The sequence below is a fragment of the Aspergillus nomiae genome (assembly GCF_001204775.2).
Source record: "Aspergillus nomiae NRRL 13137 chromosome Unknown contig00156, whole genome shotgun sequence".
Lineage (NCBI taxonomy): Eukaryota > Fungi > Ascomycota > Eurotiomycetes > Eurotiales > Aspergillaceae > Aspergillus > Aspergillus nomiae.
Genome location: NW_015378211.1, coordinates 41,401 through 63,419, shown reverse-complemented (window position 1 = coordinate 63,419; position 22,019 = coordinate 41,401). Strand labels below are relative to the sequence as shown.

General features: G+C 49.9%; 9 protein-coding genes across 9 annotated transcripts; 4 read left to right on the top strand and 5 right to left on the bottom strand.

Annotated features, from left to right (window-relative positions):
• Positions 1–368: 368 nt before the first annotated feature.
• Positions 369–2,059, top strand: ANOM_005848 (metaxin; the record flags this gene model as incomplete). The annotated part of the gene is made up of 3 exons (XM_015551105.1): positions 369–751; positions 832–970; positions 1,054–2,059. The coding sequence occupies exons 1-3, from the start codon at positions 601–603 to the stop codon at positions 2,057–2,059; spliced, it is 1,296 nt and encodes a 431-aa protein (XP_015406377.1). The 5' UTR covers positions 369–600.
• Positions 2,060–3,145: 1,086 nt separating this feature from the next.
• On the bottom strand, positions 3,146–4,114 carry aspf4 (allergen Asp F4; the record flags this gene model as incomplete). Its single annotated transcript, XM_015551104.1, has 1 exon — positions 3,146–4,114. The coding sequence occupies one exon, from the start codon at positions 4,112–4,114 to the stop codon at positions 3,146–3,148; it is 969 nt and encodes a 322-aa protein (XP_015406385.1).
• A 2,908-nt stretch (positions 4,115–7,022) lies between these two features.
• ANOM_005846 (isocitrate lyase/PEP mutase family protein) lies at positions 7,023–7,981 on the bottom strand (the record flags this gene model as incomplete). Its single annotated transcript, XM_015551103.1, has 2 exons — positions 7,023–7,799; positions 7,847–7,981. The coding sequence occupies 2 exons, from the start codon at positions 7,979–7,981 to the stop codon at positions 7,023–7,025; spliced, it is 912 nt and encodes a 303-aa protein (XP_015406384.1).
• A 551-nt stretch (positions 7,982–8,532) lies between these two features.
• On the top strand, positions 8,533–9,996 carry hosA (histone deacetylase HOS2; the record flags this gene model as incomplete). Its single annotated transcript, XM_015551102.1, has 1 exon — positions 8,533–9,996. One exon carries the CDS (start codon positions 8,533–8,535, stop codon positions 9,994–9,996), a length of 1,464 nt encoding a protein of 487 aa, XP_015406383.1.
• A 276-nt stretch (positions 9,997–10,272) lies between these two features.
• Positions 10,273–12,608, bottom strand: ANOM_005844 (OSBP family protein). Its single transcript, XM_015551101.1, has 7 exons — positions 12,469–12,608; positions 12,253–12,382; positions 12,084–12,194; positions 11,738–12,016; positions 11,431–11,680; positions 11,055–11,368; positions 10,273–11,003 (listed from the first exon to the last, which is right to left on the bottom strand). Exons 1-7 carry the CDS (start codon positions 12,575–12,577, stop codon positions 10,751–10,753), a joined length of 1,446 nt encoding a protein of 481 aa, XP_015406382.1. The 5' UTR covers positions 12,578–12,608; the 3' UTR covers positions 10,273–10,750.
• A 1,461-nt stretch (positions 12,609–14,069) lies between these two features.
• On the bottom strand, positions 14,070–15,252 carry ANOM_005843 (GIG1 family protein; the record flags this gene model as incomplete). The annotated part of the gene is made up of 4 exons (XM_015551100.1): positions 14,070–14,275; positions 14,364–14,548; positions 14,613–14,795; positions 14,852–15,252. Coding segments are annotated over 4 exons (816 nt in total), but the record flags the coding sequence as incomplete, so codon positions are not given.
• Positions 15,253–15,977: 725 nt separating this feature from the next.
• On the bottom strand, positions 15,978–16,742 carry ANOM_005842 (putative isochorismatase family hydrolase; the record flags this gene model as incomplete). The annotated part of the gene is made up of 2 exons (XM_015551099.1): positions 15,978–16,630; positions 16,688–16,742. 2 exons carry the CDS (start codon positions 16,740–16,742, stop codon positions 15,978–15,980), a joined length of 708 nt encoding a protein of 235 aa, XP_015406380.1.
• A 920-nt stretch (positions 16,743–17,662) lies between these two features.
• On the top strand, positions 17,663–18,535 carry ssuA (RNA polymerase II subunit A C-terminal domain phosphatase; the record flags this gene model as incomplete). The annotated part of the gene is made up of 1 exon (XM_015551098.1): positions 17,663–18,535. One exon carries the CDS (start codon positions 17,663–17,665, stop codon positions 18,533–18,535), a length of 873 nt encoding a protein of 290 aa, XP_015406379.1.
• Positions 18,536–20,246: 1,711 nt separating this feature from the next.
• Positions 20,247–21,904, top strand: ANOM_005840 (tRNA threonylcarbamoyladenosine dehydratase; the record flags this gene model as incomplete). The annotated part of the gene is made up of 3 exons (XM_015551097.1): positions 20,247–20,429; positions 20,484–20,586; positions 20,649–21,904. 3 exons carry the CDS (start codon positions 20,247–20,249, stop codon positions 21,902–21,904), a joined length of 1,542 nt encoding a protein of 513 aa, XP_015406378.1.
• Positions 21,905–22,019: the final 115 nt, after the last annotated feature.

Sequence of the window (22,019 nt, the reverse complement as noted above, 5' to 3'; positions counted from 1 at the left end):
CCTCATCCGTACAACTGTCCCAATACCATGATCATATTCCCTCACGCGTCGTTAGTACCCTTTAGTCAATGGATGGTTGCTTCACCTGAGGCTCCTTCAGGCCATATCGGATGCGGGAATTCCACCGGTTAAACCAAGACGTCTATTTTAGTGTGTCCGATAAGAACCATCAGCAATATACTTTGCAGAGCGAAGGAAACAAAGAGGGGGCAAAAAAAATTTAAATTAATTGCCATTGACAAGATTAATGTAACCTCGTAGCTCGGTAGACTCATGTAGGGTTTTGATTGAGGTAACATTCTTCTCACTTAAATTTACAACTTCTTTCCGAAGGACATTTTCCCCAATTGAACACGGACTTCATTTGACTACGAAACGAAAAGGTCGTACATGCAGTACACATACATTCGGACCTGCATTGCATTCATTCGCAACAGTTGCCTGATTGCCTCAGGACACCAATCAGATCAATCAGATCAAATACAAGGATAGGATCCCGATATTTCCCACGTGATCCTCACCTTCAATTCCGCAAACCCCCCAGAATGGCATTCTCCACCTCCAACCACAAGAATAACAAAAGCAAAATAAGAAATTAAAATGGTTTTGGAGCTCCATGTCTGGGGTCCGGCCTTCTCTCTGCCCTCAATCGAGGCGCAATGCCTCGCAACCATAGCCTACTTTTCTCTGGCCCTGCCTAAGGACGCGTGGGTGCTTGTCGCAAGCAGTGATCCGTCCGTGTCCCCAACCTGTAAGTATCCATGTCGCCGATCTGGGGTTTGTAGCGCAATGGACTAACCAAGCCTCCTTACTGTCTGATTGGATGCTCAGGTGAATTGCCCGCTCTACGAAATGGCTCGACATGGGTGAGCCGGTTCCGAAATATCGTGGACTATCTGCGACAATACTCAAATGGCGAGTGGGATTTAGATGGAGGGTTGAGCGGTCTGCAAAGGGCCGACAATATTGGGTAAGTTTGTCTCATATTTGACTTCGACCAATGTCTAGGTGAGCGGAATGATAATCTAACCGCACCTGTGACCCAAAAACCAGATTCTCATCCTTCGTTGAATCCCGCGCCCATGCTCTCGTCGACCTCTCCCTCTACGTAACCAGTCAGAACTACTACAACCAGACCTCCCCCGCATACGGCACCATCCTTCAGTGGCCGAACCAATGGATTCTTCCCCCTAAAATTCACGCTGCCGCAAAAGCCCGAACAGATCATCTCGGGCTCTCGTCGCTGGATCTACAAGCCATTGAAGAACAGCGCCAACGCGAACATTCGGCCGCCGTCGCAGCCGGCCAGATCCCTCCAAACTTCATCCGCCGGCCGCGTGATACCGTCACAAGTCTTCTGGGAAAGACGTCGCAACAGAACCAGTTCCGACTGGATGCCTTGACGGGGGAGCTCTTCGAGCCGCTGGAAGAAATCCTCGGTGACAAAGTTTATCTCCTCACGGGCGAGAACGAAGGTCCATCTAGCTTAGACTGCTTGGCTGTTGGATACTTGTCCTTGGCTCTTGTCCCGGAACTATCTTTCTCATGGCTCCGCGATGCGATGAAGAGCAAGGCGCCTCTGTTGACGGTATATACCGAGCGCATGCGCCAACAGTGCTACGGCCTCGGCGCCGAGGTGTCGCATGCGTATACCCCTACCCCAAATAGCGGTTCGTCACTACCTTGGCGTGCACCGGAGCGTGCACGTCTCACTACGTTGGGGAACACTCTCTTCAACGTCCTTGCCGACAACACGCCGATCCTCAAAGATATCCGCGCCCAGGATAGGCTGCGGGTAGCGGCGGAATCGCCAGACTCGGGCCTCTCGGAGCCCGATAGCCGGAAACTCTCTGCGCTTGCGAAGGGACAGAAGAAAGATATTCTGGTTAATATCGCATACGCCGTGAGTGGCATTGCCGCGTTGATCGGGTACATGGCGTACGAGGGGTTTTTCTCTGCAGAAGTAGGTGATGAATATGAAGAGGACGACGAGCTTGGGGATATGCCGGATATAGAGCCCGACTCACTCCAGGCGCAGAATTTCCTAACTGGGTTTTGATTGTTCCGTCCATTAGTCGATTAATTGGCCATATATGTATGAATAGAATACCTGATTTTCTTCTTTACCCCCTACTCTGTGAATGATCCAACTACACATTATCTAATACCACTCACTCACCTCCCCAAGTCAACACCGGACCTATTTGTACTATAGATATCATATGTACCAAACATCACAAACATCAACATAACAACAGTTCCATATATCTCCATCCCCCAACTCAACAAGACCAATAACGCTGTCAGATATCACAGCCGTCGTCCCCCTTCCAGACTCACAGCCCCTCATCAATCTGCACACACTACCACTACACACCGATGCCTCACATAATACAGGAACATACTAATACATATACATACATAGCGTACCTACATACCCAAACAATCACTCAAACAACCCTAAACAAGCTGCACAACGTTCTCTGACAGTTTGACCCTCAGCCCAAAGAGACTCCGTATACTCAATACGTCACGTCCAACTACGTTTATAGACTTAGTATTTTTAGACCCGGCCTGCTGGATGGAGATTATATCAAGCGAACTCTAACGGTGAGGATACCGATTGCTCTGAATATAAATATGATGCCAATTATAGCAAAGCGAGGGTTGCTGACGTGAGGGGGTATTTATAGATGGGTCGTTTAATCTTCTGTGTATGGGGAGGGATCTCTTGGTTGGGGGCTTAGGGGAGGGGGTGTACAAACTGGGGATTCCAAGGCTGAATTAGGGCTATTTTTGGTTGAAGATTGGGGTGGTATGTGTCATGTACATTCTGACGGGAAGGTATGGAATGCTACAGGTGGAGTATGGACAGCTTGTACGTAATTCTATCGTGATATGAAACTAAATCAATAGACAGTGAACAGTGGTATATGTATGTACATGGAAAAGAATGCACTATCGTCAAGGCCGGATGGCGGTCACGGGGTGTAAGGACTTGAGGATGGAACCACACATCAAGCACCATTACACGCCACGCACAATGAAGAGAAAAACACCTCCAACCCCTAACCAATTTTGCAGAAGAAGACAAGTCATAGAAGGTGAAAAAAAAGAGGAAACCGACAGGTCACAGAAACAACGCTTAGTCGTAGTCAATGTTGACAATCAGACGGAGGGCACCCTTGGTCCACTCGCCACCAATGCCGTCAACACCGGCCTCAAGAGCAGTGTAGGCGTTCTCCACCAGCTTGGCAAAGTTGGAGATGGTAGAGCACTTCTGGTTGTCGTGGGTGCAGATCTTCATACCCTGGACATCCATACCGGCGTTCTGAGCCTGAATGGCGGACACGTCCCAGCCAGACCAGCCCTCGTTGGAGGTGTTGCCGAAGTCGAATTCACCCCAGGTGCAGGCGTAGCCACCGAACTGGTCCACAGGAAGCTTGTCACCCTTGGCAGCACCCCAGGCACCCTGGGAGTCGTCGTCGAAAGCAACATACTTGCTCTCACCGGGGTTGATCTTGATGGTCAGGACAGCATTACCGTACCAGCCAGTGAGCTTGAGATCGGGGCCCATCTTGTTCCAGAAGGCAACGGTCCAGGGCTCCTTCTCACTGCCGTCAATGCGAACGACGTGCTTGTACTCGCAGGCCTTGCTCTCGGAGACCTCGATGATGTTGCTGCCATACGGGTTGCCAACATTACCGATGTACTTGATGTAGGCCTCGCCGTTGTTCTTGGTCTGCCCTCCGAAGCCCTCGCGGGTGTACGAGCCACTGTCCGCATGCCACTCCTTGCAGGATCCGGGGGTGGTTACGGTAGGGCCACTGCTGGCGCTAGGGGCAGCGGTGATGGAAACAACAGAGGAAGTTGAGGAGGAAGCTTGGGTAGGAGCGGAACCAGAGCCGGCGGTAGTGGTGGGGTGACCAGACCAATTGTTGATCCAGGACTGCCAGATACCGTTGATGTTGGCGTAGACCATTTCACCGACCTGGCGCTTCTCCTCGTGCTGCATGTGGTGATGAGTATGACGGCGCTCGTGGCCGTGCATACGGGCGACGGCGGAACCGGCCGTCAACGCCGTGAGCAGGAACATGGAGTTCTTGAGCTGCATGGTGATAAATCGCGTTGGATGTTCACAGGTAACAAGGTTATGGACGGAAGATGTGGGTATCACAGTAGGTATATGTCTCAGAACGACAACCCAGGGAACGCAAACAAGATGAAGGAATGTGCTTTGGGTAGATCCAAGGAATGTCTCGAGCAACCACAGGCTCTATAAAAACAAAAAGTAACGAAAGGAGTGTATTTGCGAACCCGAAGGGAAGGGAAGGAATCGTGATAGAGAAGAGAAAGAGAGAGAGAGACAGAGAGGAAGAGGGAAATAAAAAGAGATCAGGAAGCGACCGGGGGGGGGAAGTTTCAGTGTAATAATACTTCGAGTGGGAGGCCGCCATGAATGGGTTCATTTAATGAAAAGGGGCCGATCAGGGGACACGAGAAGCGTTACTGTGATTCATTGGTTGGGTCGAGGCATCGGTTCCTGAGCATCCCCGATGGCCTTGTTTTTCAGGGTCTCCATTGGTGCAGAAGACCCTGAAGGGTCCACTCCCCACGGCGGTCGAGACTCAAGTCCCTTGGAACGGCCGCCGGGTTGATCACACCTTGACCATGGTTACCATACGGTACCTAGTATACGTGGGTTCCCGTACCTGACGAACTCCATTTTACTGCAGTAGGATTTACTACGAGTAGTTACTACTCAGCTTACATTTCTTACGTAGAGTAGTTTCTGATCATTCTTTCTCAAGACATGTTTATAGATCAAGAGACCTTGTCCATCTCACCTGTGGAAGATGCGACGTATCCCCTGTTGCTGATGTCACATCTCCATTCCGATCATCATGATTAGATTGATGGAATGCGCCCCCATTGTCATGATATGACAAGTCGCCATAAATCCATGATGATGTGTTCCCCCATCAACTGCTGCTGTGTGATGGTTCCTGCATAATCAACAAAGCATCAGTCCAATTACTCATCTTGCGATGGAAGTGCCTGACAACAACTGACCTGCCACGTCGGGAGTCTTCGAGATATAAAGCATATTCTTGATGAACTGTTCAGTCTGTCATTTCAGTTTATACGAGGTACACGAGACTCAACAGCCAATGATACTGGTATATCACTAACGTTTTCGACTTTTCTTTCTTTTTTTTAAAAAAAAAAAGAAATCCTTTCTCAATGGATGCCCCTCTTCCGCCGTTCACCGCAATGTCAGGTACAGTACGCGGAGTCCGTACCGTAAGTACATACTAGTACTACTAGTAGTACTCGGCCAACAGTAGGCAACGATGACTAGTACCTGCTGATTGGTACTAGGTACGGTATCGCTCACCCCCAACACGAAAGGACCACAGTACTTGCTGGGCTCCCAACGCCTCATCTCGAATAATGAGGTACTCTCCATTAAAAGTTCCATTCTTTTAACTGAGATACTGTACCTTACTGATCCTTGACTGTAATGAACCATTTTCGCAATTACAGCCTGCATTCCTTTCCCTCCTCCCAGTCTCAATCCCAGAGTCTCTGTCAAGGTAGGCGACACCGACAGAGACTCCATAGACCCTTCCAGCCAGTTCATAGCGACTGTCGTGGGTCAATGATGGTCGGCACAACAGGATTCCGGGCTAACGAAGGAGTCAGATCCACAATGGTCGCCCGTGCCTGTGGCCAAGCCCACAACTGCCATTGCCACCGGTTAGTCCCAAGACAGTTCGCTGAAGCAGAGATGCCTAGGACGCTTCTGGAATATCTCCCTACTACCCTCACTTGAAAATCTCGGCGCCATGCAAAATCGGAAATGAGGGAGACAGGCATCCGGGGGTAATGGCAATTACACAGCTACACAATTGGGATATAAATAAACAACACTGTTGTGGGTTCGCGTTCCACGGTTGGCGACGGAACCAAGCAAGGGCTGACCATGAAACCGGAGATTACATCGACTGACTTCATCTCATGTCTGCAGCAACTTTCCTCGCTCCAAATTTGAGCCGGGGATATTCTTAGGTTCACCCTTTTTGGCCCATCAATATACTGGCCGACACCCACACGGACCAGGGACTCGTAAGCTGTCTTGGATGATCCCTGAAACCTTATGTCGGCAGTCGGCAAAGCAGGGATCATGTGATGCCCGCCAAGCTCATCACTTGGATTTAGAGTTATCCCCGAATCCGTTCGACTTGCATACGGGGTACGCCATGCGGAGTATCTACGCTGTGCTTGAGCCTTGAGTACTTTCGGCCGTCGACAGGCTGGCTCAGTTTCCCTTCAGAGGAAGATTGGGATGCCTTTTACGAGCATCCTTAACGTATCTATAACCTTGTCTTTAGCTTCTTGGCATACAATGCGCACTGTTCATGACGGACTCCCGGAGCCCGTTAATCCCTACCAGGTACGGACCTGACAGCTATCGGCCGTGACACAGCATCATATAGTGATCTTGGCATCACCTGCAGCTCCATTTCATCCCGGGACAGGAGAGTCCTTGCTATCGTCATATAGTAAGGCACTCGTGATCATCGGTGAGCTCAATACTATCCACCGTCCAAGTCGCACAAGGCCAAACAAAGATCATACTCTGTTTGACCTTCTTTGACTAGACGAGCACTGAGTATAATTACTGCATCGTATGCTGGTGACGCGGCATCATGACCAAGGAAGAAATACGCTACGTTTATGGAGTAGTGCTGGGGCAGTGTACCCGGGTAAAGCATAGTGGTCTCCCGCTCCCCTTGTCCGACAGACACCGTGCATACTAATCCTGAAACATACGAAAACTTTGCGAGGCATTACAAAAAATGGAGACCAAGGTATCATAATGCAAACAAAAACTCTGCATTCGATATCATGCAATACGGAGACACCGTGGTTATTTCAAGTTCAAGATGACCATCGTCAATGCTGTTACTCATATGGTCCCAGCTGATCCTCATTCACCGTACAGTGCGGCGTACCTCTTACTTCAGATCAACACCACCTTCAAATGCCGCTCCGCCAGCCTCTGCATCGACTTTAACACTCTCATCTAGCCCGCAGACCCGGAACAACATCTGCGGAGTCATCTCCTTGGACAAGCCCGGGATACCGTCTACCTTCAGTTTTTCCATTGCCTCGCGCATGGCTGCACAGGCGGGTCCCAGACCAGCGAACGGGAAGATGATGATACGGAATCCCATCTCCTTAGCCTCAGCCGCCGAGATCGACGGGGTCGCCCCATGCTCGACCATGTTCAGCAGCATCGGCCATGGAGCCAGCTCCTTTACCACCTGCCTGGCCATTTCCTTGGACGTAATTCCCTCAAGGAAACCTACGTCTGCGCCAGCGTCCCGTGCTGCTCGTAGACGTGCTACACTCTCCTCGTAACCGTGTGTCTGGAGGGAGTCTGTCCGGGCAATAACCACAATATCACTACCGATGCGCTTTCGCGCCTGCACTGCCGCACGAATGCGCGTCACATAGGTGTCCGTGTCCACAAGGATCTTCCCTCCCAGATGCCCGCAGCGCTTTGTCTGCACTTGGTCCTCGATGTGGAAGGCTGCTACGCCAGAGCGGGAGTATTGTTCGGTCGTACGGGCGACCATGATCGGACCGCCGTACCCAGTGTCAGCATCTGCGATGACGGGTGTAGTTGGCGAAAGATTTGAGAGCATTTCGGCGTTGGCGCGCATGTCATTCAGAGTGCAGATTCCCAGGTCGGCTTGTCCGTGCACAGAGGCGGCGGTACCAGCACCCGTCTATGAGAGTTAGAGAGGATGTGGAGGGACCAACGAGTTTGATTTACCATGTACAGGGCGTCGAAGCCCACGGAGAGCGCAATCCGTGCAGAGAGGCCATCATATACACCGGGGGCGACAACGAACGAGTTTGGGTCTTCAAGAGTGCGCCGAAGACCAGTAGCTGCTGTTACCATCGGCATTGTATGTATGTGCTGCAGGGATTTAGTTGGGGGTCAGGTGTAGGAGGTAGTCGTTGATGGAGACCAAGTTTAGGGATAGGTTGGGCAGTAACAGTCTTGGTTTGAAACTATGCCTGGTCTAAACGATTTAAAGGTGACCTCCTGGATCCACCACTTCATATGCACTAGAGGGAGTTACACCGGGTAACAGGGTCGGCAGTTCAGAGCGTTCTACAGTAGGAAACTTACCGACAAGCTTTATTAAGCTATCGGGGTGGAAAAGAAGGCGAACATCGATGATATCAAGGTGCGGTAAAAGCCGACATCGGGAACAGCTTAAGTAAGGTTCGGGGATAACTCGGGGTTTCCTTGGCATTCCGACGTCTGGGGATTTCTTCCGCTTATCGTATCTTCTTCTTCTGCACCTCTTGCCTTCGCTCCTCCACTTTTACCGCCTCAGAATGTTCTGAGAATGCTCTCCTAGTGGGGCTCTTTTCTCGATACCTGACACCTCTTCTCATTTCCCTACTCTTCCTGTCCTCTCTCTTCATTCCCCATTCCCCATTCACATCATGGCACGCTCTGCCATTGTCCAAGAATACCCCCCTCCTTCCTCCTCCACTCCTACCCTCACCCTCGACCACAAGACCATCCATGAACGCCAACAAAATGGGATCGCTCGCCCCAAAGGCTACCGTGTCTCCTGGCATGCCAACCCAGCTGTCGAACCGCACCATTTCGGTCAATCGCACCCGATGAAACCCTGGCGTCTGACTTTGACCAAACAACTCGTCATGGCCTACGGCATGCACCACGCGATGGACCTGTATCTCGCTCGCGAAGCGACCTACGAAGAGATGGCCGAGTTTCACAAAACAGACTACTTGGATTTCCTCCGCCAGGTCATTCCTGGCGACATGGAGAACCCGGAGCAAGGCGAGAATATTGCGCGCTTCAACTTCGGCGACGACTGCCCCATCTTCGATGGCCTGTACAACTACTGCTCCCTCTACGCTGGCGGCTCCATCGACGCTGCTCGCAAGCTTTGCAACAACCAATCCGAAATCGCAATCAACTGGTCCGGCGGGCTTCATCACGCCAAAAAGGCCGAGGCCAGCGGCTTCTGCTACGTGAATGACATCGTCCTCGGCATCCTACAGCTCCTCCGCCTGCACCCGCGCGTCATGTACATCGACATTGACGTGCACCACGGCGACGGCGTCGAGCAAGCCTTCTGGTCCACCGACCGCGTTCTGACCGTCTCTTTCCACAAATATGACAAGGACAACTTCTTTCCAGGCACCGGCGCCCTAGACAGCACCGGACCAACCCACCCACTGAACCCAGGCGCACACCACGCCGTCAACGTACCCCTCCACGACGGCATTGACGACGAATCCTACATCCGTCTCTTCCGCGAGGTCGTCGGCTCCTGCATCTCAACCTATCAACCCGGCGCAATTGTCCTCCAATGTGGCGCCGACTCTCTCGGCTGCGACCGCCTCGGTTGCTTCAACCTGAACGTTGCCGCCCACGGCGCCTGCGTCGCCTACGTCAAAACCTTCGGTCTCCCCCTCCTCGTCGTCGGCGGCGGCGGCTACACCCCCCGCAACGTCTCCCGCGCCTGGGCCCACGAAACCTCCATCCTCATCGACGCCCAGGATACCATCGACCCCAACATCCCCGACACCGTCGCCTTCCGCAACCACTTCGGCCCAGATTACTCGCTCTTCCCGCCGCTGAGCGAGATGCGCAAGCTCGAGAATAAGAACCCGCGCAGCTACCTGTCCGGCCTCGTCCAGTCCATCCACGAGCAGTTGCGGTATATGCAGGGCGCGCCCAGCGTGCAGATGAGTTTTATTCCGCCGGATATTCTGGGCCTGCGGGAGGATACGGAGAAGGAGATCGAGGAGCAGATGGAGCAGCAGGATGAGGCGCGGGAGGAGAAAGAAGGCGGTGGGTCTGCGAGTAAGAATAGTCGACGACGGGAGTTGGAGAGGGGTGCTGGGCAGAGAGGGGAATTATTCTCTGCTTGATTCGGGTTCCCTTCTTTACTTTACTTTTTTTTTTTTGGGCGCGCCCCCTCTCTCTGTTGTCGTTGAGTCTATGCATTTCGTCTCTTGGTGTTGGTGGTATCGGCGTTGATCGTGTCGGTTGTCTTGGTGGTTACTGTCCGTGATACCAATGGAGTTCAATGTACCATGTTAATATTAAAGATCATAACACATACAATATACAACCTATTAGAATCTTATCTTATCCGCTATGTATGGTTCGAATGAAAATAGAACTAAACGTATTTGATTATATTGTGGAATAGCACGACTTTAAACTGCATATTAGGATAACCACTTCATCGACAGATTCTATGCTCCCATCCGTCCTTCTTATACTCCTATATGTATGCCGACCAACCAACCCTTTATTTTTTGCCACGTGATATAATAATTATAAAGACAGAATATTCAATCGGGTATCCAGTAGAGGTTCGGTAGGGCACATCGGTCGAAACCTGGTTTTGAACATGGGCCTGGAGTCATAGGGTGCGACAGGACTTTCTGATGTACAGTCAAATCAGTCAGTCAGTCACATCCCTTCATTCGCTCCATCACCACAGGCTAACCACGTTTGTAACTCCGGTTTGCGCTACCATTTCTTTTTATGCTTCTCAAACTCCCCTTTTTTGTGTCATCTCATGGACCTTCCGAGACCTGGATTTGGTTCGAGATGCGGTGGTTAGATACTAAACCGCCGAGATGCGAGTCACACGTATCCCCAACGGAGATGCGGTCACGGTTTAGCGTCCACGAAGGTGTCGACATCCGATGTTTGCGTGTCTTTGCGCTGCACCTCTTCGGGCATTTCACTCGCGGAGGATGCGGGCTGAGCTGCGCTCGGGGCGGCACCGTTGTGATCAGGTGGAGCCGCCTCGTGCCCCTCTTTGTGAGGTGGGATTTGGTATTGAGAGGACTCGGTCTGACCTTCTAAGATCGGGGCAATGGATAAAATTTGCTTGGTGGCCAATTCGGGATTGTGCGAATCACTGCGACTCTCGTGAGTTTGAACCCATCCCGCACGCCTGTGGAGAACTTACACTTGTGCGTTGATGATCCAGTCAAGATCTTCCTCGCCTTCGTCGGCACCGCCAGGGCCTCCCTGAACCCGACGGAAGAGTTTCGGATGCCATTCCACCCCGTCATTGGTCCGCTTGGCCGCTTCTTCTCGCTGGCGATCTTCAATCTTTGTCTTTTCATCCGTGGCCACTTCGTGATTCCGTTCCTCGAGCGCCTTGACGGTAGTCTGCCACAGCCGCTGCGACTCGCGTTCGCCCTGCTGTGCGATGGGCCGCACATGGGGAGGGGTATGGACGGCAGTGCTTGCGTTGAATAGAAGTTCTTTCTTGTGGGTCTGCGCCAGTTAGATATCCGAGGCTGGTAGATGCCTTTTTGTGGGGAAGGGAACAAACATACCTGGACATCTGTAATGAACATCTCCTTGTTCCAATAGCCGGACAATTCATAGTATACCTGGCCGGTCTCGCTGTTCTTGATCGTCCCCCCAATTTGGTTATAGGAGCCCGTGAAGTAGCCCTTGGTCTTGAACTCGATATCGGCAACCAGATTGTTCTCCGGGCATCTGACATAACTGTGGTCGCCTAGCTCATATTTCATCTTTCCGATTAGAATATTCCGGGCGTACATATTCGGCTGAGTCAAGATGCTAGAGTTGACGTTAGTAGCAGCGCCACAAACGGAGGCAGACATGGGCGAAACATACTATCGCTCGCCCCTGTCCTTGTTCGAACCGCGGTTCAAAAAGCGCAAAATGGCGATTCCCTCCATCATGCTTCCGGCCGAGTTACCCAAGAACTTGCTGCGGGGGATCAGCGTCCCGTCTATCCGGATACCGTGCTCGGGGGCCATGAAGAAATAGCTCGATTTGGGAGGGTGGTGGGAGGTTTGTTCGGCGATATAGTATCCGCGGGTTCCATCCGGATAATCCCAGTAGCCAGTAAAGGTTTCTCCTAGAATCGGGTTGAGCGGTTTCTTCACACCTCTGTCGTAGAGTGTTAGCGAAGGTTCCGGATCACCCGTGTGATAGAGAGCCACAAGAGCAGACATACGGAGGCTTGATGTGCCAACCGCTCAAGTAGAACTTGACCACGGAGACGAAGCGTTCGAGGGGATCATCGACGGTGGGCATGGGCAGAAGGGTCTCCGGATGGGCCATGAAGCTAGTGACAAGGTAATATTAGTTCTGATCGACGCAGTACCAACAGCTATAGCACATACTTGGTGATCCGCTCCAACATGGACCGTGGTTCTAGAATAAAGGTAGGCAGCACCACCCGACTCAGATCAGCTCCGGGACGGAGCTGGCTGATAATGTGCGACAGGACTGAGAGGTCAGCTTTTAAGCTCCCTAGGAGATGTCACCGCAAGAGAGTTCTCTCATGCTCTTGACAACGGGCAGAATTTTTGTTCTCTTTTCTTTTTTGTTCTACGTACCATTACCCTGGTCGGGTTCGGTGTCATCATCCCCGACCACAACATTGGGTTCATCCGTAGATGAACGGTTACCTGAGGAGTTGAAGAAGGAGCCCCAGTCAGCAGACATGGTGGGAGGGGAGGAGAGAAGAGGTATAAGAAAAAATGGAGGGATGCCAACTATATGGTGTTGAGGGGAGAGAGAAATGGAACTACAAAAATAAGAATGTATGTATGGCCGTTATGTTATGTATGTAAGGTAGGTGTAAAGTATGGGGGGAAAGGAAGGAAGGAGGGGGACTGGAGTAAGAGAAGAGGGGATGACGTTTTGAAGGTGGGAGGGAAATATGACCAAAAAAGAAAAAGAAAAAGAAAATAAAAAAAAAAAAAAGGCGGAAAGGTGACGTTTAAGGTCTGTAAAGTCAAGTATGTAACTTACTCGTAGCAGGACTCGCCAACGACGACGGGCGGCGGATATGCGACAGTATGGCCATGACTGCCTACTACCTAGGAACAAGTACAGTACAATGAACAATCTTGTTGGTTGTGTCGCTTGGGGCAGAATAGAAGTCGTCGTCGTGGTAAATAGTAGTAGTCGCGTTGGGGATATTTTTAAGTTCGTATTCGTTCTCTTCTTCTGTTTTTGTTCCTTCTTTAAATCAATAAAAAAAAAGAAAACACAACAACGTGTGGTTGGACTGCAATTCAATCACCTGATATCAATCAGGTTCATAAGGAATGAAAGACAAGGAACTACACCCCAGATTTCTGTCCCTCAAAAAATCCCTCAACAATCAAAGAGAATTTGTATTAGAAAAGAAAAACGAGGAAGAGGAAATCGGTACCCGCTGAGGTGGGTTATGATTTATATAAGCTGCGGTGGATACTCGAGGGAAAAAAAAAGAGAAAGATTAGTATGCTCTGAAAAAGGAATGCTTGAATCTCAACAGAAGATCATCTCCCATATCCCACCATTCACCCCGATACCTACAGACATCCATGCCACAGTGGTATATCACAGTGGTATATGTATGCAGTTCATGTATGTACCCCTCTTTTGACTAAGGGTAGATCTAAGCTGAAAGAACTTCTTTTGCATACAGTAAGGTTTGCATCATTCATGGTCAGAGACCTGTGGAATCATTGAGCCATAGAGAATGTCCCCTAGACACATGCTCAACGAAGGAAGTTTTTCTCACCGATCCTCCGAGAGCTCCATCGATAGAGGGGCCGTAAGTACATCTTGGCAAGTGGGGATTGCGTAGCCATTCAGAGTTTCTCATCGTCTTCGGAGCTTGTTCGATGAATGTTCCATTTCCATGACGCCAGTAATTTACGGAGTACTTCGGTTTGCAGTATTGTTACTATACATACATCCAGCCATTCTATACAGGCAACCCCTCGAGTGGCGGTCTTGGATTAGTGACTCTATCCTATCAACTTCTATACAAGATAGCCTAGAGCTAGTCATCTGGGGAAAAAAAAAAAAAGAAAAAAAAAAAAAGAAAAAGAAAGGAGTGAAAGGGAAAAAAAACCATGACCCTGGACGGCACTAAGACGAAAACAAGCATAATTTAACTAACCCGAAACATATCCAATCCAAATCAGCGCCAAAGTAGAAAAAAAAGACGGCGGGATCTCTCTCGCTTTGAAGCAGCAACGGTCGAGAACCTCCATTCATAAACAACCCTCATGTCCTTGCAACCATCGGTACATCCCCTCCAGTGATTTCCTTCAGGAATTCTGGATCTGGTTTATATAACATGACATGAAAGTGTTCTACCGCATGCACTGACTTGAGAGACTTCCAGTTTTTGAACCAGATGACCTACAATGATGGTCAGTCGTCACTTGACCATGGGACGGAATCACGAAGGCAGCAGACATCATAACCACCACACGCACGGGATACATACTTTCTCTGATGGTACTCGCGAGCAAAACGTCTTCTTCACATAGTTATCGATCTTCTGCCTGGCCTGCGGTGTCAGATCGTCGGTCACCGGATCATCTTCCAGCTCAAACTTGGTCCACACCACTAAATGGATGATATCTTTTTCGATTCCGTACGGCCAGTCGTTGTACAAAATTCGAATATCCTCTACAAATACCATCAGCGACTGGGCTCAGAGACCCATATCCCGCGAGATTGAACATGAACTCACCGTCAAACTCGAACGGGCGCCCTCTGGGTTTGAGGTCGTCAGGACTGCCCTCCCCCCAGCGTAGTCGCTCCCTTACAACAAATCGCATGACTGACCCATACTCGGCAACAATCCACTCCTTATATTCGAGATACTTTCTTAAATCACTGGGAAGGCGTTGGAAGCGATCGATTTGATTGGTGCCTAGATACTTAGATGCGGTTCCCAATAATCCCCTACACACATTGTCGAACACTTACGGATAATCTCCTTCACTAGTTCCCACCCTTGTCTCCCATATTGTTCGTCAGGAGTCGACAGTATCTGGATATTCTTCTCACAGATACCACGGAGAAAGCTTGGGCATTCAGCCGGCCATCTGTCAGGAGGGACGTTGACCAGCCAATACGGCAAGGATTCGCCCGACAGGTTGGTCGTCTGGTGCGAGAGCGTCGTAGGAACCCTCACATCGGGCGCTTCCGACTTTCTATCGAGGAAAGCGAAAGTCGCGGCGGAAGCAGAAGGTCTAAGCGTGGTCGCCATGACGTACATACAAGATCCAGTAGCCAGTGTATAACAACCTCTCGCAGATAAAAAACAGATAGGGTGTTGTGTGGGAACAGGGGGAGCATCCCTTAACCCGAGGAAGGGAGACGTGATTTGACTACCCCATACCTAATAACGGTCGGGGACGTGGCAGCCGACGGTTTCGAGGATCGTCGTTATATGACCCACGCCCCCGGAACCATTCAAGAAGGGATTGTCGGCTTCCGGCTGCTACACGCCCTTGTTTCATGATGGACAAATCAGAGATCTCAACCTAGCTGGAGATTCTTCTGCACAGCACTGTGATCGGTGGTAGCCTTTCGTTAGCTGGAGTTGGTTGCCGCCATTGAAGGGATGCGCGGACATACGTCACAGTGGAGACCTGTCATGCCGTAGCTTCGTATCGAATAACATGGACGTCGTAGGGATATTGGTCCAAATTGGTATGATATCAGATTCCATTCGAGTCCAAGTCCCCTCGGATGTCAGGGAATATCGTTATGTGACTATTAGTCTATTACATCGAACATGGTCACTAGAAGAATTGTGGCGTCGAGGCCGTTGCATTAGTGGCCCTTGGTAAGGCATACCGTTTGTCCTTATCTACTTTAGTATCAATCAAATCGGGGATACAGTTTGCATTAGTATATTGGACATATCGAAAGCTGTAACTCCATCTCAAACTGAACTATTTAGACTGATATTGAAATCATCGTTCGGTTCGGGTAACAACTATCTATGATGACCGGATCAACAAGAAGCACACCGCCATCCAACAAAACAATGATTCGGAAAGAGCCCACCCTGGTCAGTCACATTTGAACGATACGATATGAGAGCTCAGATTGCCAGACCAGAAATCTCAGGGCCATTCGATTGAATAATGGATACTCCCGCCTCCCTCAACTCCTGCTTGGCTCCGACCCAACCCGAACCTGGCACGACACACCGAGTGGCATCTTCAACCACGTAACTATTAAAGCCTACCCTCGCGGCATCAATAGCTGTATGCTTGACGCAGTAGTCGCCCGCCAACCCGACCACGAAGACGTCCGTGACGCCCTTACTGGCCAGGAATTCCTTGAGATCGGCATCGACCGATTGAGCCGTGATAGAAGGATCAACATTCCCAAAAGCATCGGCAAAAGCGGAGTACATTTCCACCTGACTGTGCTTACCTTTCTTCACATATAGGTCGATGTTACTGGTATTGATCTCAGGGATAATCTCAGCGCCCTCGGTATCCTCAACACAGTGTGCCGGCCACAGGTTCTGTGGTTTGGTTTCGTGCGCTTTCCCCGGTGCTGGGTTGTTCACGGTGATCACACTCTCAAAAGGGCGATTGTTGGGAGGGGGATGGCTGCTGGCAAAGGAGATATGGTCTGCTGGGTGGTAATCTTGTGTGGCCACTCGTACCGCGAACCCCGGAAGGTCAGCAAATGGTTTATAAGAGGTGCGATTGCGCGCCCCTCCTGGACTGGAAGAACCCCATGCTGTTGGAAATCAGTGTCAGACATTCTAGGTAATATGATGTAGCTTTTGAAGGCGACGCACAGGTGGACAGAAGTCGTTCTGCATGTCAACCACGAGTAAGGCTGCCTTCATCTTGAGTTCTTGCACTTCTTCTCTTTCACTAGTTTGTTCTGGAACAGCTGGCCCGGTGTTTGGGTTCTCTTGTGGTTATTGAGTAGGAGGTTTACTGGTCAGGTTACGATAGAATGCAAGGGAACTCCTGGGGCAATTCCGGGTGACCTTTTCTACTGAGATTCACTTGATTACCCCTCAGAGTGTGCGACACCTTGCATACATTCTTTGTCTGATATCTACGCACGGTAGTATACGAGCTACGTAGTAGTTGTATAGTCCAATAGGCTTCCTTTCAGATGTCACAAATACAAACTAGAAAAGTATATGCAGATCAAATGGTGTCCGTTTGGGAGTCTTGAATCTTTGCCAAAGAACGTTATCGACCCCACCCCTTCCTGAGGCATCCGTGGGTATGTACAGTGGATACCTGAGGAAGCTTCGGGAAAGCTAGCGATGACTAAGCACGCGTGACCACAAAAGCTTCGACGCGGATGCAAAATACTCGCAAAGTTCTTCTTCACTGTTTATCTTCCAGGGCTGCGGCCCTTGCTCATCACCAACGCAGCCGCAGAATTATAGTTAGTAGACCTAATTGCAGATAATGCGACGACCCTCTAAGGTACGGACACTCTTCCTTTCTTTCGCCCGTCTTCTTATCCCAATTACATGATGATCTCTATTATTGGAGCTGTCCGAGAACATTATGCGGACAAACCTATTTATACGCTTTTCATCTTTCTGAACTCAATGCAATTTGCTTTCTGCTGCCGTTACTCACCGAATTGCTTCTGTGTGACGTTGCTAATGCCGCGTAGTCGTTGCAGGGACCTACTAGTGAACACATCTTCCAGCCTCCTTGATTCTTACTGAACCCTTCCCCTTCCTCATCACACATAGACACTTATTCTTGTGTTGGTCTGCATATAATTCTTTGCAACATGGTCTATGATCCACGATTAGCCAGTGCGGGCACTGCCACTCCGGATCCCCCGCCTCCTCCCCCTCCCCCTCCTGAGTCTGCCATGGCAGCACCAACGGAAACCGAGTCTTCAGACGGGACTGCAGCCGCACCCTCCCAGGAGCAGCAGTCAGACTCTTACAAACTTAGATTTTGCACGGTGTGTGCCTCGAACCAAAACCGTTCGATGGAAGCCCATCTCCGTCTATCTACTGCACCGTCTCCCTTCCCTGTTATCTCCTTTGGGACGGGCTCCCTGGTCCGTCTGCCAGGCCCATCCATTACGCAACCTAATGTGTACAATTTCAATACCACCTCGTATTCTCAAATGTACGAGGAATTGTTCTCCAAGGACGAGAGGCTCTATCGTAACAACGGGCTTTTAAACATGCTCGAACGCAACCGGAACCTGAAATGGGGCCCGGAGCGCTTCCAAGACTGGGTCCCCGGTATGCCCCGCGTGGACCACGTCTCGAAAGGCGACAAAGGCGCCTTAGGGACCGAGGGCGGTGTGGTCGATGTCATCATCACCTGTGAGGAGCGGTGCTGGGATGCCGTTGTGGACGATCTCATGAATAAAGGATCGCTCCTCAACCGACCCGTCCATGTATTCAATGTCGATATTAAAGATAACCACGAGGAAGCTCTGGTCGGAGGAAAGGCCATTCTCGAACTAGCTAATCGACTCAACGAGGCTGCCGTCCAAGAACGCAAAGCGAATAATCCTGAAGGCTGGGAAAATGGAACCGGTGAAGCTCGAAGGAGTTTCGATGAGAAGGTCCCGGAAATTCTTGCGGCTTGGCAGGAGAAGTGGCCGAATTTGCCGGCCCTGTGGACTCTGGCTTGGCTCTAGCCGTTAGAAGTTTTAGATTCTAATTACATGTCAATGTATCTGTTTACAGAATCTCTATACCCATTTGCTTTTCAGGAAATTCTATGCACACCCGATAGATGAAGTTCCGTCAGGGTCAACGAACATTGGCTCTCGTTGGCTAGGTAGTAATCTGCGTGTTTCGTTCTCCGCGACTGGCAATGGAAACCTGACCTCTACCCTTCCTCTCTTCTACAATCGAGCGTATGATCTATTTGCAATCCGTGCGTGTTTGCTTCTTCCGTATACTCTTCATTCTATACCTTACGGGCAAGGCTTCGAGACGATTAAATGACCAAGCTAAAGATCACCCTTAACACCGGGAACAAGATGGATTGTAATGATCGATATGAAATTTCCTGAACATAGTTCATGTAGATAGAATAACAATGTACTTCAACTGCCAAACCCTAACAGCACATCCTTACTAAGACAGCAAAAAGAAAAACAAAACATTTGGATTGGTGATTGGCCCTCAGATTAGCTCTCAGGTTCTCATCGGTTTCCAGGCTGCAGTGAACCGTGTTCGCACACGTAATTGCCGGATACCATACAACTTTGGCTTTTGGTTTCACCTCGTCACCGGGCTTGCAATCATGATCTTATGAACTCATTGAAGAAAGACAAAGGGGAAGTAAAGCAGAGAAAACAACAAGAGCATTTGTCTGTTAGCTAGCAAAGTAGCTCATGTCAAGAGTCAATCAGAGAGGTCATTTTCTTTTCTGTCTTCCTCTTTGGCCATATTATATGTGAAGTACCTGGTTACACAGTGCGAGGGGAGTTAGGATATACATGCGTCTGCTATGCTGGGGTGGGTTAATCGAAGCTGAAAGGAGAGCAATCTCGAGGAGAACATTTTTCAAAGACAAGGTTAGTAAACCGAAGGACTCCTTTCGGGGCCCGCAGTTGAGCAAATCACGAGGGTTCAAGAACGAAGATAAAAGTGTGTAAGCACAGCCTATCTCTTAGATTTTCAGCATTGAAAAATATAGGATATGAGCTTTGGAAGATATATTGTGTTCAACCATGCGAACAACAACGCGACATCGCCACAGGTACGCGAGAGACTTGCTTTTGGTAATCCCTTAGATCTCTGTTCTTGTCTCAATCACCCACACTGCAGCATGATGTCTTCTTCCATTCGACAGTGCGAAGGATAAAGTCCATCGCCTTGTATCGTGCGATACTACGCAGGTGTCATGAAAAGCTCTAGTGAAGGGTTATCGTCATCGGGATTAAGAAAAGCAGTCATTCTAAGATCTATACGCGTTTGAGTCAGTGGGAACACTCGAGATTAGAATAACGACACGTAAGTAACCCACCTGGTTTGCCGGCCAGATTAAGATAACCAACTTGCTGAGAGAGAGAGAAAGGGCCGGAGATGATCTGTGTTTTGTCTAGAACTAATTGACCGTAGTTCACGTGACCGTATAGTGACCGCCGGCGAGACTCCGAGAAATTCTATGGCATTACGTATGAGGCATAGGCGCTCTATCCTGGAAAATCGCAATGGTAAGTACTTCCTGGCCCTGAAAGAATTTTACCCAGAACTATTCATTCTTAAATCCTATGCGCATTGACCTGACAAGCTCCTAGATCGTTTGAACTGTCCATTGACGTTTGTTCCCCGCGCTCTCAAGCCAGAAAATCACAAAGAATCCGGAAGAGAAGGTGCCAGAGATAGATTGTTGAAATGTCTTCTTGGTTACAGCGGCACGCTGGCTCCCAGCAGACACAGCTTGCCGCTACGGCCGTGCTCTCGGGGGCCGCTGTTGCAGGAGCTATCTTGGGATATCAAGCGCTCAAAAGGAAAGAAGCCGTCAAGGAATTGAAAGCCTCTATTCCTAGTATCGATGAGAAACATATTGCCGGGAAGGTATTCTGTTTGCACTATATATAGTACGCTCTTCATTGCTAACTCTGCATGCAGCTTACCAAATTCGGCGGCGCAGACCCTGTACAACAATTGAGCAAGGAAGATGAGCGCAGTGCGGCGCTTGCGCGCAGAGCGCAGATGGGAGATTATGACGACGGTAAATACCTATATCTTGTGGCAATTGTCTCGACTTGTTAGCTAACTATTGATTTTGCTTAGAGCTTATCCTTGAACAACTTGCCCGCAATCGTGTCTTCCTCACCGACGAGGGGCTTGAGAAGCTTCGTTCATCATTCATAATAGTTGTGGGATGTGGAGGTGTCGGATCGCATGCTGCAGCCTCCCTTTCCCGGTCGGGTGTTTCTAAAATCCGACTGATTGATTTCGACCAAGTCACATTATCCTCTCTAAACCGACATGCTCTCGCGACGCTTGCCGACGTTGGTACGCCGAAGGTGCACTGCATCCGCAAACGGCTGGAACAAATTACACCTTGGACTAAGTTTGACTGTCGGAACGAGCTCTTCAGCGGATCTGTTGCCGATGATTTACTTGCTCCATGGTTGATGGACGATAGCGACAAGGGGCGAAAGCCAGATTACGTGCTGGATTGTATCGATAATATTACCTCAAAAGTCGAGCTGCTACATTACTGCCATTCAAACTCGATTCCCGTGATTTCCTCTATGGGCGCAGGATGCAAGTCCGACCCTACGTGCGTTACAGTGGGTGATATCTCGACTAGCACGGACGATCCTCTCTCGCGCAGCACTCGTCGACGTCTTAAGATCCTCGGAGTAAGCACTGGTATCCCGGTAGTATTCTCGACGGAGAAGCCCGGTCCAGGCAAGGCTAGTCTGTTGCCGCTTGCAGAGGAAGAATTCAATAAGGGCCAGGTTGGCGAGCTCAGCGTTCTGCCAGATTTCCGTGCACGAATCTTACCTGTTCTTGGAACCATGCCTGCAGTCTTTGGATATACCGTGGCAAACCATGTCATCTGTGACATTGCAGGCTACCCAAGAGACTACAGCATTGCCAGAAAAGGCAAGGACAAGATATACGATTCGGTCCAGACGGCTACCCAGGGTTTCATGGAACGGTTGGCGAGAGTTGAGGTTGGTCAACATGTCATTGGCCTCCGTCTTCCAATCACCAAGGATGACGTCGTTTTCCTTGTGGACGAAATCTGGCGAGGAAAGAGTGCTATCACCGGCCTTCCTGGCCGACTCATTCTCGTTCCATGGGAGCGGCCAGCTCGCGGCTTTGTGCCTGACCCTGAGTGGGAGAAGGAAGGACAGAAGTTCCTTCCCTTCGAGCTGAAGGACCTTGTGTGTATGACCAAGGAGGAGAGTGCCAAGCACGAGAAGGAAGTTCTTCTGGGTGATAAGAAACCCGAAGAGCTGTACGACGAGAAAACCATTCAGAGGGTCAAGGAGCGAATGGAGGAGGCAGGATTCTACGAGAAATATCGGTAGATGACTTTCAATTTTGTAACATAAAATATGATGAAGCATGATGTTTACTGTATTTGACACTGTACAGAAATACTTTAAGATTTTTAGGAACACGGAAATGAGTGGATTTTCTTGA